This window comes from Mus pahari, chromosome 5, assembly GCF_900095145.1.
Source record: "Mus pahari chromosome 5, PAHARI_EIJ_v1.1, whole genome shotgun sequence".
In the NCBI taxonomy this organism is placed as follows: Eukaryota; Metazoa; Chordata; class Mammalia; order Rodentia; family Muridae; genus Mus; species Mus pahari.
Genome location: NC_034594.1, coordinates 109,640,183 through 109,654,411, shown reverse-complemented (window position 1 = coordinate 109,654,411; position 14,229 = coordinate 109,640,183). Strand labels below are relative to the sequence as shown.

At 45.8% G+C, this 14,229-nt stretch overlaps 1 protein-coding gene across 3 annotated transcripts in view; it reads left to right on the top strand.

Annotated features, from left to right (window-relative positions):
• Ipo9 (importin 9) overlaps positions 1–12,226 on the top strand; it is a 51,733-nt gene extending 39,507 nt beyond the window's left edge. For all 3 annotated transcript variants that reach the window (XM_029538614.1, XM_029538613.1, XM_021197419.1), the window contains 10 exons: positions 77–303; positions 3,018–3,166; positions 3,996–4,124; positions 4,865–5,140; positions 5,784–5,950; positions 7,117–7,250; positions 7,783–7,905; positions 8,276–8,380; positions 8,597–8,673; positions 9,077–12,226. In XM_029538614.1, the coding sequence (XP_029394474.1) occupies positions 77–303; positions 3,018–3,166; positions 3,996–4,124; positions 4,865–5,140; positions 5,784–5,950; positions 7,117–7,250; positions 7,783–7,905; positions 8,276–8,380; positions 8,597–8,673; positions 9,077–9,187 (1,498 nt within the window). In that variant the 3' untranslated portion in view covers positions 9,188–12,226. The remainder of the gene's footprint in view (positions 1–76; positions 304–3,017; positions 3,167–3,995; positions 4,125–4,864; positions 5,141–5,783; positions 5,951–7,116; positions 7,251–7,782; positions 7,906–8,275; positions 8,381–8,596; positions 8,674–9,076) is intronic.
• Positions 12,227–14,229: the final 2,003 nt, after the last annotated feature.

The window sequence follows — 14,229 nt, the reverse complement described above, 5'->3', positions numbered from 1 at the left end:
AGTGCTGGGATTAAAGGCATGAGCCACCACGCCCGGCTCCCATGAATAATTCTTAATTATGTATCTCTCTCTCTAGTTATTGTGATCAACTGAAAGTCTCAGAGAGTACACATGTGCTTCAGCCCTTCCTCCCCAGCATCCTTGATGGCCTAATTCACCTAGCAGCCCAATTCAGCTCAGAGGTCCTCAACCTGGTGATGGAGACCCTGTGCATCGTTTGTACTGTTGATCCAGAATTCACAGCAAGCGTGGAAAACAAGATCTGCCCCTTCACCATCGCCATTTTCCTAAAGTACAGTAATGGTACGCCTTCCAGAAAGATGTGTTAATGAGAAGCACCCAAAGAAGTGATACCTGGTGGGTTAGGACCTATCCCTAGCTAACAAAGGAACCAGTTCTCCTATAGACATGGCAGCATTGCAAAGTCAGTGCCAGTACCTGGGATTTTCACATAAGGACTAGAAAAAGACTAATGCAAGCCGGGTGTGGTGGCGCACGCCTTTAATCCCAGCACTCGGGAGGCAGAGGCAGGTGGATTTCTGAGTTTGAGGCCAGCCTGGTCTACAAAGTTCTAGGACAGCCAGGGCTATACAGAGAAACCCTGTCTCGAAAAACCAAAAAGAAAAAAAAGAAAAAGACTAATGCAAAGTGGCCTCACTTAAAGCTTTTCCGATGGGTGCAGCTCAGGAATAGACCCTTGCTTGGTGTGTACAAGGCCCTGATTTTGATCCCCAATACTGGGGAAGAAAATCCTGAAGACAGAAACATTCCAAGAAACCTTTCTCACATGAGGCAAGTGCTCTGCTGCCAAGCGACAACCTAGCCTTTGAGTTTAGAGCCTCTGTAGCTCAGCCTGGGCTGGACCCTTCCATCCCTGCTCCCCCCTGCTCCTCCCAAGTGCTGGGTTGTAGACATGGGCTTTCAAATCCAGCGCAGATTTTTTTATAATACTAAAAATTAAGCAAAAAGACAGATTTCCCCAGGATATACGTAAAAATGTATCTGAAGTTTTAGTTTTTGTTTTAAAAGAGGATATGCATGTAGCTGTGTATACTGGAAAGAAAAATGGCAGAATAAAATAATTGAAAATATCATCGGGCGTAGTGGCGCACGCCTTTGATTCCAGCAATTGGGAGGCAGAGGCAGGCGGATTTCTGAGTTCAAGGCCAGCCTGGTCTACAGAGTGAGTTCCAGGACAGCCAGTGCTACACAGAGAAACCCTGTCTAGAAAAAAACCAAAAAGAAAAAAAAAAGAAAATACCAAAGATATTATCTCTAGGTAGAAGAATTACAGGCTTTTCTTTCCTTTAATACTTGTTAGCATTTTAAGTTTTTATAGTAAACATGTTTTATCTGATAAATGTGTTCCTGCAGAGCATGCCTGTTGCTCTCTTGTTCTTCTCAGGCTTCATTAATTGTCTGACATGGCTATCTGTCTCTTTTACCCATTCTGCTAATGGAGAACTAGAGTATTCTTTCTTTTCTATTACAAACAATGCTGTAGTTACTTTTAGCATACACCTTAGTGTCCACTGCATGGATCTTGTCATGCTACTTGACAGAGGTACTTTTATTACGTGGATAAAGCAGATTACCATGAAGTTCCATCTCTCAACCAGGTATCCATACCTATTATCCTAGCCCTTGGGCTAAGGCTGGAGGGTTACAGATTCAAGGCTATATAGTGAGACCTTTTCTCAAAACAAACACCAGAAAGAAGTTCCTTCTCTTTATAAAGCTCTGCTTTCTGAGGCTGTCCCTTTTAGCATTGGCTGCTCTTCCAGAGGACTCTATTACCTACATGGTGACCTATAGTCTTCTGGAACTCCAGTTCTGAAGGACACTCCTCTTCTGGTCTCCTTGGGCACTACACACATGGGTACACAGACATGTATGCAGGTAGAACACCCACATACAAAATAAAAATGAATAAACTGAGTTTTTAAAAAATTATATAAGAGGCTGGAGGCAGCAGTGTTTTAAACTTTATATCTTACTATTCTTCTTGTTTGTTTTGAAACAGGGTCTCTTTATGTAGCCCTGGCTGTTCTAAAATTCACTCTGTAGACCAGGCTGGCCTCAAACTCATATATATCCTCCTGCCTCTGCCTCCCAAGTGCTGGAATTAAAGGCATGGGCCACCACTCCCACCTTCTTTTATTTTTCTTCTTTCTTCTTCCTCCTCTTCCTCTTCCTCCTCCTTCTTAGATTATACATTCTTTTTTCCTCCTTTTTATTTTTTTTAAAGACGTATTTATTTTATTTATATGAGTACACTGTAACTATCTTCAGATACACCAGAAGATGGCCTCAGATGGTTGTGAGCCACCATGTGATTGCTGGGAATTGAACTCAAGACCTCTGGAAAAATAGTCAGTGCTCTTAACTACTGAGCCATCTCTCCCTTTCTTATCTTCTTAAAGTACCAGGGGATGTTGTTTGCTTTTTCATTTACCACTGGGTTTTATTATCATTCCAGTTTTCAGGAAAGAAAAGGCCTTAAAATTTGCCCCAGGGGCTGGTGAGATGGCTCAGTGGGTAAGAGCACCCAACTGCTCTTCCAAAGGTCCGGAGTTCAAATCCCAGCAACCACATGGTGGCTCATAACCATCTGTAACAAGATACGACGCCTTCTTCTCAAGTGTCTAAAGACAGTTACAGTGTACTTACATATAATAAATAAATAAATCTTTAAAAAAAAAACATAAAGTGCTTTCAAACATTATGAGATTTAAAAAAAAAAAAAATTTGCCCCAGAAGAAAAGCCTACTTTAACTTTAGGAGTAGCTATTAGAACGTCCATGCCCAGAAGAACACATCTATTGTATGTTTGAAGACTTAGCATCCCCTTGTTTTTCAGGGGATTCTTGCGGCTGGCTGTTCCACTTCCCATTTCCCAATTGTGTGGGATTTAATCTGTACAGAAGTATTTAACAAATCATGTTAGACTTAGAACGAGAAACAAGCATTATTAGACCAGAAGTAGATGGGGTTCCATGTTGCCTTATGTACCTCAGATCCTGTTGTGGCCTCGCTGGCTCAGGACATCTTCAAGGAGCTGTCGCAGATTGAAGCCTGTCAAGGTCCAATGCAGATGAGGCTGATTCCTACTCTGGTCAGCATAATGCAGGCCCCAGCAGACAAGATCCCTGCAGGGCTCTGTGCGGTAAGTGACTAGAAGGGCTGGGAGTGAGTGAGTGAGAGAAGGGAAGCAGGTACCGCCCACAGATTCCACCTGTGCACAGGACATCTGTCGGGGCTTGGAGACTCAGGGTGCTATGTTATACTGAGCTACTCTGTCCACGAGGACAAAGCTTGACTGCCTAAGGTTTTTTAAAAGGGTGGGGAGTTTTACCCCTTTAATCCTAGCACTTGGAAGGCAGAAGCAGGTAGATCTCTGAGTTTGAGGTGAACCTGGTATATAGAATGAGTTCCATGACAGCCAGGGCTCCACAGAGAAACCAGTCTTGGAAAGAAGCAGGGAGTTTGGGGCTGGGTATTAAGAGTGAATGTGTATGTGGTATGAGGTATGGTCTCACTGTGTAGACGAGCTATATAGACTGACCTTGGACTGAGAGAAATCTGCCTGCCTCTGTCTCCCCAATGCTGGAATTATAGGCATGCACCACCTGGTGGCATTTTCCCCCACTGCTATGTATACGTGTTGGGAACAGGAGGACAGCCTCTGGTGTCATCCTCAAGAACACAGTCTCTCTCCTTTGAAACAAGACCTCTCTTTGGCTTGAGTCTTGCTGTATGGTATGCCAACCAGCCAGTAAGCCCCAGAAACCTCCTGTCTGCCTCCCCGGCACCAGGGTTATAAACACACATGCCCTCCTGTTTGCCTGTCGACACCCGTGCCCATGCCCGTGCCCATGGCTAATGGAATTATAAGCACTCTAGTGAGGCTGAGAGCTCTATGTACCTGACAGACATTCTGGTTGTTGGATATCTCCCTCCCAAGAAGTAATTCTGACTTCTCTTTCTTTTTTCAGACAGCCATTGACATCTTGACTACAGTAGTTCGAAATACCAAGCCTCCCCTTTCCCAGCTCCTCATCTGCCAGGCTTTCCCTGCTGTGGCACAGTGCACCCTTCACACAGATGACAATGCCACCATGCAGGTATCTGAGACTTGGAGACTGGAAGGTCATAGCCATATAGTAGGATAGGAAATCTGACCTGTGGTTATGCTTTTGAAATTTAAGTCTGCCAACTCCAAATTTACCAGAGAGACACGGTGGGGTTGTGCCTTAAAGTCTGTTAACAGTCTTAGAAAGTGTGACTACCAGACATCTGGCTGTCTGTATTTGACTATTGATGATATAGAGGTCTGGATTTGAGACCTTTCTGAATATTTTGTTCATAGAGTCAACAGAGTGATAGACGTGGAGAAGTGAAAGATGTTGGGTCCTCTCAGGTCTTTATTACTGGGACTGTTTGTAAAGTCTGTAGGGAAGCGATAGGAGGTCCTGGTTAGAGTAGAGCTCCCTAGGCAGACAGCGATTCGTGTGAGGTCCATCATCATGTCATGAAGACCTTTAATACTCCTAATTATGGCTACATCTGAGAGGGTTTTTCAATACCAAAGGTAAATCTTTACTGGAAAACCTCAGTTTTCTCGGTCATTGGTCATTGTAATGAGAAATAGGCAGTTTTTAAGATAGATAATTGGGTAAAAGAAGGATCATGTTGCTGCCTGTCTTTATCTCTAACAATAAATTCCCTGTGTCTAGTGTTATGAGCCACAGCCCTCTAGGTTTGTTGTTCCCCTGAGGTATAGGCCTCTATCAGTAACAGCTTGAGGGTCTCCTTGCATCTGTTCTCTAATGGCTAATCTTGCTTGTCATTTTTGTCCCCATAGAATGGTGGTGAGTGTTTGCGGGCCTATGTGTCAGTGACACTGGAACAGGTAGCCCAGTGGCATGACGAGCAAGGCCACAATGGACTATGGTACGTGATGCAAGTAGTGAGCCAGCTCCTTGACCCACGAACCTCAGAGTTTACTGCAGCCTTTGTGGGCCGCCTGGTCTCCACCCTCATCTCCAAGGCAGGGCGGGAGCTTGGGGAGAATCTGGATCAGATTCTTCGTGCCATCCTCAGTAAGATGCAGCAGGCAGAGACACTCAGTGTCATGCAGGTAAGGACAGTGGGGGTACAGTAGGCTTTCCTGCATGGGAATCAATTGAGTGTGTGGGTCCTGAGCTGTTTTATTCTCACTACCCTTGTAGAACAGCTCGCTATCAGTGGATCTCTTCTGGTGCCAGAGACATGAACAAGGAAAACCCCATGTTCTGTCCTATGAGTGTTCTCTGCTGCATATAGACTAATTTATTTTACATGTGTGAGTGTTTTGCTTGCATGCATGTATATGCACCATATACATTGAGTCCAGTCTCTTGGAACTATTGTTAGAAAATGGCTGGGAGCCACCGATTAGGGTATTAGGAACCACACCCAGCTCCTCAGCGAGATTAACAGTACCCTTGACCGTTGAGCCATTTCTCCAGCCCAGACTCTGTTTCTTCTAGTTTGACTTTGGTTTTGGTTTTATTTGAGATGATCTCAGTGTGTAGCTTTGGCTAGCCTGGAACTCTCTGTATAGACCCAGGCTAGCCTCAGACTCAGTGATCTGCCTGCCTCTACTTCCTATGTATTGGGATTAAAGGTATGTGCCACCATGCCCAGCCTCTGAGTCTTTCTTGACTGACCAGCCCATTCCCTCTTTTCCTGTGTCTATGAAATCTGTTTTCTTGAAAAAGATACCTCTTGTTCTCTTCTAGTCACTCATCATGGTGTTTGCTCATCTGGTGCACACTCAGCTGGAACCTCTGTTGGAGTTCCTATGTAGCCTCCCAGGACCAACTGGGAAGCCTGCCCTGGAGTTTGTGATGGCTGAGTGGACGAGTCGGCAGCATCTGTTCTATGGACAGTATGAAGGCAAAGTTAGGTAAGGCCCTGTACATTTGCTCTGAGCTTTCTACTTCTACTCACATTTAAATCTTTCATCCCTGACTTATACCATTGGTTTTTGTTCAACATACCAAGTCTCTGTTGTGTCTTTCTTGATAACCATATAATTTAATATCTCCATGTTGAAATTCCCAATAAAACAGTCAGCAGAGTAGAAGGAGTATTTCTGATTTCTTCTAAGAACCTCTTCATGAGTAGACTTTGCCTGGTTAAGTACAGATAGTGGTTTATCCTTCTTTATAAACCCAAGTCTAAGCCTGGTATTGGTAGCATTCACCTTTAATCCCAGCACTCAGGAGGCAGAAGCAGGTCTTTGTGAGTTCAGGGCCAGCCTGATCTACAGAGCTACCTCCAAGGTAGAGATAGATAGATAGATAGATAGATAGATAGATAGATAGATAGATAGATAGATAGATAGATAGATAGATAGATACCTCCAAGGTATAGATAGATGATAGATAGATAGATAGATAGATAGATAGATAGATAGATAGATAGATAGATAGATAGATAGATAGATAGATAGATAGATAGACAGACCAACCCGACCTTTGTTTTGCAACTCCATAGCCTAGAATTTTCTGGTGCTGGGAACCAAATGCAGGGCCTTGAGTTTGGTAGGCCAGCCTTCTACCATTGGGCTAAATCCCCAACCTCTCTAGCGTAGGCTTATTCCACTAGGTCTCATCACCCAAATATACTGACCAGCGTGGATAATCACTGTGCAACTTGCCCACCCTAACTTTTTTCAAGATGAGCAGATAGCAGTGGACCACCTCGTGTACACCAAATCCCATTCTTTTGTTTGTTTGGTTGGTTGGTTGGTTGGTTTTGTTTTGTTTTGTTTTTTGAGACAGGGTTTCTCTGTGTAGCCCTGGCTGTCTTGGAACTCACTCTGTAGATCAGGCTGGCCTCAAACTCAGAAATCCACTTGCCTCTGTCTCCCAAGTGCTGGGATTAAAGGTATGCGCCACCACTGAACAACACCAAATCCTCTTCTTAGCTGGGCACTGCTACCTCTTCTAATTAGTAGTAAAAAGAAATTACACCATCAAAGAGAGGGTCTTCATTTCTGAGGGCGAGCTAATCTGCTGGGTGAAAGCTCTAGATGGGAGCTGACTGACATTTTCTGGCTCTTGCCAGCTCTGTGGCTCTGTGTAAACTGCTTCAGCATGGCATCAATGCAGATGACAAGCGGCTACAAGATATTCGTGTGAAGGGAGAAGAGATCTACAGCATGGATGAGGGCATCCGCACCCGCTCTAAGTCAGCCAAAAGTGAGTCATGCTTCCAGTCTGTAGGGGCTCCAGAGACCTGGAATAGGGGAAGGGCTACACTGTGTTGTGGAAGAATCAGAAAACTAAACAGTGAATCAGAATGTGTGGATTTTTGTTGAAAATTGACAAAAATAATCTTGGGCCAATGCTCCCAGCTTCCAGCTTCAGTCTGGGGCTCTGACACACGCTCAGTATGTCTCTGGCTCCGATGGACTGTACGTAGAGTCGCTCTGTAAGTCTCTGACTGTCTGCCCTGTCTCAGAAGTTAAAGTTCTGGCCAGGGGCTGGCACCCTGTGCCGTCTTCACAGCTTGGTTGCTAGTAGGAACCGATCTCTAATCCCGGGAATTCTTACTTCTCCTTATTTCTGAGCCGTTATGTGTAAGACCCAGCAGAATTAAATTTAAATCATCCTCTGCTGGATACAGCGAGGGTGGCAAAAAGCACCTGAGGGAACGAGCTCCGCTGAGTACGACTGTCAAGAGGGTGGAGATGCCGCCAGGTTAACCTGAGGCTTTTTGCTTTCTTCCTAGACCCAGAGCGCTGGACAAACATTCCTCTGTTGGTCAAGATTCTAAAGCTGATTATCAACGAGCTTTCCAATGTCATGGAGGCCAATGCTGCTCGCCAGGCCACTCCTGCTGAGTGGAACCAAGGTGCACCAGACCCTTACTCCCAGGAGACTTTGAACTTCCATATTGTCGGGTGTCTGTTAGGTTTATTCAGGCACAGGTTTAAAGGGTGTGGTGCGGAGTGTTATGGGAAAGCTGTGCTGTGACTGACACTGTCAGGTCTCCTCAGATCTCACGGTTAGGTGAGGGCAACTAGGAAGCAGACTGCCTTATTCCTTCTGAAAAGCTGTAGTTTTTCCATTCACACCTGGGAGGGCTAGGGAATCCTTGGTGCTGTCACGTTTGGGGACTGTAGGCCACATCACAGAAACCCTCAGGGCCCTTCTGTTCTGACCTGATAAGATTTGAGGAGGGCAATGCATGACTGTTTCAGCTGCTTTTCATCTTCAAATAGATGATTCCAATGATATGTGGGAGGACCAGGAGGAAGAGGAAGAGGAGGAGGAGGATGGTCTAGCTGGCCAGCTTTTATCTGACATTCTTGCTACAAGTAAATATGGTAAGCCACTTGAGAAAAGACAGGACAACATGGTAAATACCTTTTCTTTGCACACTGGTGCCAAAAATGGAGTACCCAAGAAAGAGGTGGTGTGGGCTTATAGGGATGTTCCTTGGGCTTTTGCCCCTTCTGCCTGCCTCAGCCATGCAGTAAACGCATCTTTGGCCTGATGATGGGCCTCTGTCCTGACTCGCCTGTGTTGGCTGTGTCTAACAGAGGAGGATTACTATGAAGACGATGAGGAAGATGATCCCGATGCCCTGAAGGATCCTCTCTATCAGATTGATCTACAGGTGAGGGTGTCCATAGAAGATTCTTACAAGTAATATCTTTCAAGCCATGGAAACAATATAATGGGTTCAAATCCATTCGTGGTTCGGCATTAGAGCTGCAAGATAGTGGGGGTGGGTGGCTGTCTGTTTGGGTGCTCAGGGCCCTGGGTTAGAGAGGGTGCTGGGATTTTTATCCAGTCATCTGTACCAGCAAAAGTTCTCTGGGTGGAATAGGAGATGGAGCCTTGGAAGTATTTTTGGGTTCCCTATGGCATTCTGTCACTGTATGCATATGCATACCCCTTAGGAAGCTGGCATTTGTCTGAAAACCAGCATTCCTCTACCGCTTGCTGGTGGTCCTCGTCCTGCTGCGTGCTGTCGGCCTTGGGCATGCTTGCTGATGCCTCTCTCCTTCTTCCTGCAGGCGTATCTCACAGACTTCCTTTGCCAGTTTGCTCAGCAGCCCTGTTACATAATGTTTTCATGCCACCTTAACGACAACGAGAGGCGGGTCCTACAGACCATCGGCATCTAAAAAGGAGAGTCTTCAGCCTGTGCTCCCTCTCCTGGCCCAGCCGCAGAACTTTCTCCAGCCCTCTCCGGCCTTGAGATGCACTTTTTCTCAGCCTGGAGTGGCTTCTGGCCTTCGGCCTCAACAGTGATACTGACACTCGGCCCTTGCTTACCAGGGCTGGTATTTTAAAAGCTAAAGCAAAGAACATTTATCAAAGTCCTGTGAAGATACCCCAAATCTGGAACTGTCTTTCTCCCCAGCGTTGCCCCCCTTCCTTCCTAGCATCCTCTGTTGGCCAGACCAGGAACATTGATACCCAGGATGTGGATTCCTGATTATTTTGCCCCACCTCAGGAACACAGGAAGTCATTTCCATTAATATTCAGAAACACACCTGTTTTCTTTCATAGGACATCTGATGTGTTCAGTTAGGAACCCCGTGAGAGATCATTATGCTTTCTGCCCTCGGCCAGTGATGCTCTAGGTTTTCAGTAAGGAGAAGCTGGAGCAGCCACATACTAAGCCATTACCAGTAACCTCACCTTCATGCTTTCCTCATGCAACACTAAGGGTCCTCTGTGAAAGGCTCCATCTTCCCATCTTTGCTTCATTGCATGACACAGCCCCTCCCCCAGGCTGTTCCTATATATACATGCATACACAAAGCAAGCCAGACAGATGGCAACTTGTCTTTTTTTTTTTTTTTTAAGAAAAAAGAAATCAGGAAAGAGATTTTTATTTCTAAATCTGCCTGACCCATCCATATTTAATCTGCCTCTTCTGCACATAACCACGGAGTCTGATATTCAAAGGTATCCCTATCCCTCAGGAATCCTCTGAAGTGGTTGAGTTGTAGCCCTCGAATTTGCAACATGTATTTTTCTAGGACAGTAAAGCAATCTTTACAAATGACTTTAGCCTGCATACTCTAAGGTATCTCAACCTCGACCTTCTGTTTCTCCCTCCAGAAGCAAAGTAAAAACAGGAGAAAGCATAGCATATTTTGGCATCCTACTAGGATTTGGCAAGCAGCTCAGAAATCTTAGAGAACTGGTATTTTTCATCCAAATATGTTTAAAGAGTCACCGGTACAGCATGTGGAGGATGGCCCAGGGTTCATTCCCCAGTACTGCAAAAATAAGGGCATCCCGCAGTGGGCTTCCCTTGTGTTATGAGTTGAGAATGGGTGAAGATTAAGAGCAGAGTAGTTGTCTCATGTCCCTTTGTTTGGTAGTGCCCAGGTCTGGTGCTCCATTTTTAATAGCTGGAGCTTTTTCTTTGGGGTGATGCTCTAACAAAAAGGAAAGGGGCTGTAGCGGTAACTTGAGCTCCACTCAAGCAGAGGGGTAACTGTGTAGCATGTCTAAGGCCTTTCCTGGGACCTAAGAACTTGGCAGCTTGTTACTGACTGAGCCACCAGATGTCCTTAGTGCTCCACCTTGAGTTCAGAAGCACTAACTAAAGTTAACACTTTTATTTTTTTAAGAGCCTAAGGAAGTGTGTATAGTTGTCTTCTGGCTGGCGGTGTGGAGACCAGTATTCCTCTACCCTTGCTGCTTTTCCTCCTGAAGTTGAAGTTCCCGATAAAGAGAAATGATAACATACCTGCCCAATGGTACCAAAAAAAAAAAAAAAAAAAAAACCACAGTAGGAGCTTTGGAACCTCGTTCTATAGTTGACCTCAAAGTCAACTAGATTTGGTGCTAAAAACAGTAGACCATTCCACATGATTAAGTTGTCTAATGGTTTTGACACATTAGAGTGGTACCAGGTTAGCAGCATTGGAGGAAGCTTGGAGACCCCAGTCCATATGCCAACAGTGATGTGGGTTCATTCTAAGCCTGCACGTTAGAACAGTTCCCAATGTGTAGTGCCAAAATTAGTCCAAAGGGCCTGTCCTGTTCTCATGGTTCACTTTTGGTAGAAGGGCTAAGCTCCTGGCTTAAGAAAACTTGAAAAACAGGTTCGTAGGAAGCCATCCTGACCAACATACATAACTGATTGGAAGTGGAGGGGCTTATGCACCTGATGGACGGATGCTTGTGTTTTCAGAGCAGTTAACTCCTGCAACAGTGAAATCTCCCATCCTGCTGAGAGACTGTTCCTAAGAGCAAGGAGAAAGTTCCGTTGGTGACGAAGTTGAACTCTGGCTCATATTTTATCTCCTACGAAAGCCAACTTTATTTGGGAAAGGGGCGAGGCGGACTGTTGAAGACTAAGAAAAGACCAGTGAACTCATGAGAGGTGTGGGCTCCCTCTGATCAAAGGTTTCCAGGTTGTGGGTGAAACACTGGAGAGCTAGGAAGCAGATGAGATTCCAAGAAAGAGTTGTTCCGCCAATCCCTGACTAAGACGCATGAACCTACCACAGATGGTTGGAAAGCAGATGACTGTCAGCAGGGAAAGCAGTGGCTGGGGCTGAGATAGATGGTCACTGTGAACTAGGAGCTAACATGGTAAGCTAATGGAAACAAGCTGCAGCTCTTGTTAGCTGTCCTAAAAACCCCAGAGAAGTGAAATGAGCACTGACCAGCCAAGCTACAAGTCAGCCCTTTGTGGGAGAACTGGGTGGGTCTTTACTGTGGAGATAAGTGGGTTTATTTATGCCAAGACATTTTAAGCCATTTGCAAAAGAAACTGACCTACACAAGGAAAGAATGCTCATCAAATCTTAGATGACAGGAAACCCCTAGGAAGGGTGACATTTAGGATCCAAGTAGATCAAGTATAAGAAAAGGAGATTGGTGACAGTATTTATCAGGAAGATTGAAGATTTGAGTACTGTGTACCTCATTAAAAGTACTGAGTGTTAGGAGTCCAGAAAACTCCAGTGTGAGCCCAGGTTATGTCTAGGATGCTGCAGGTTTTCCTCCTCTGTCCCTCAGGGATCCTGACCAATGACAGTACCCTGTGAAAGGACATCCAAGACCTACACTGTTTAGGGGAAGTGGTGACGTGGCTGAGAAGGTTGAGCTCAGTACAGCCTCAGCACTCATGGGTTTGTTCAGACAAGTGCTGCACTGCGCCGGCCCGGGACGGAATAAAAGGTGCATTTCTGGCTCTTCTGTCTCCTGTCGGTTTCAGTGACTATTAAGCTTCTGTCAGATACAGTAGGCCAGTGCCTACTATTTTTTTTCAAGAAGCTAGCCCAGGGCTCCATGGTGGTACCCACCTTAAATTCCAGCACTAAAGAGACAGGCAAATCTCTGAGTCCAAGGTCAACCTGTCCTACAAAGCAAGTTCCTGGCCCACAAGACCTTGTCTTGGAGTGGGGCAGGGGAAGCTGATTATGAGATCAGAAATCAATAACAAATGAGGCAAGTGCTATCAGGAAAATGGGTACTGTGTGCTGTCACCTCCACCCCCAAAGGAAGACTGGGCTAGCAGTAATGGCATTGAAGCTGAGTCCCTGGCATGAACAAGGTGACCCTTCAATGGAGCATCTTGCTAAAATGTGAGCGCTGAGATGCTAAGCTGGTGGACATGTCTGTGGATGACCTCACACCTGCTAACCCTGCAGAGCAGGTGAGATTACTGTCCAAGAAGCCTGTACTTAAGATAGTTACTCTTATCTCTCCACTCAGACAAAAGGAGGGTAGGATATTCTAGAGGGGCGGGAGGTGACTAAGATAAGATTGTCATGAAACAATTGCATTTGAAGAGCTCTTTTTTTTGTTTTTCCGAGACAGGGTTTCTCTGTGTAGCTCTGGCTGTCCTGGAACTCACTTTGTAGACCAGGCTGGCCTCGAACTCAGAAATCCGCCTGCCTCTGACTCCCGAGTGCTGGGATTAAAGGCATGTACCACCTCTGCCTGGCTTGAAGAGCTCTTTTATAAGCACAGTAAAAATGTTAGAATGAACTGGGCATGGTAAAACACAACTGTAATGTCAGTGCTGTGGAGGAAGAGGCAGGCCAAGCAGGGCTACATAGTGAGCCCCTGTCTCTTAAAAAAAAAAAAAAAAAAAAAATGGAGCCTGAAGTATAGTGTACTGGTAGAGCACTCAATTAGCATTCATGAGACCCAGGGTTCTACTCCCTACATTAGCACCAGCTAGAAAAAAAACATTATTGTGATTCCTGGAGTCTAGGCCAAAAATAAAGCTGTAAAGATAAGCTGAGCCAAATGGCAAGAAGGCTCCAACAAGGCCTCCTTCCTCCAGAGAAAGCTTCTCCACCTAAGAGAGACTAAAAGGGGGTTGGATGGAGCCCGAGCTGCAGTCAGAGGCCATGGAAGGAAGGAACACCATCTGGCAGCAGAGCTGGGTAGAAGAGCGGCAGCGTGTGCTGAGGCCTGAGCCAGGCTAGCGGAGATGAGTCGGTGAAGCCTCTCCAAGACTTGATCCCTGGGGGAGAGGTTCCCCAAAGGACACTGTTTTCTCAGTGTCACCAGGTCCTCTGTATCAGAGGGGTCAAGCGTTCTGTTGGTAGTCAAAGCCCCACTCCCACAGATGGACACTGGGTTTCAGTGCTTTATAAAGATCCCAGCAGCAAGCAGCCAAACGTACATGTTAATAAAATTACGAACTCGGTGACCCATTTGCCTTTCTGTGAGGATAACGCAGGTTGGTACCAGCCAGCTAATGATCTCATTATTTTGTTTTGTTTTTAGATGATAACAAAAGGTCTCATGCCTGTGTGGCAAGCATGCAATGAGAAGGAAAACAGTGAGCCCCGGGCCTGACAAGAAGGCCCAGGGAGCCCTTCAAGTCTTGGCAGAACAATATAGCTGGAAAGGGGGCTGGGACGGGATGCTATCCCTTGAAACTTGCTTTCCCTGCCTGTAAAATGGGGGACTGATGCCCACTCACCAGAACGTGAGAAGAGTCCCATCCTAACCCCCGCCACAGAGCGGGAGCTAGCTGTATCTGGCTCGACTTGCCTGGTTGGATTTGACTGTGACTCAGTTCAGCCTCACAGATGCCAGTGCTGCTGCTAAATCAAGGCTTGGTGAGCCTTTGGGAGGACAGCTCTGTAGAGCTGCCCCAGCTCCCACCTGCCACCCACTATGCAATTTTCCCGTGGTTATCTGTGACAAATTATTGGTGTATTGGTTTGCTCTCGC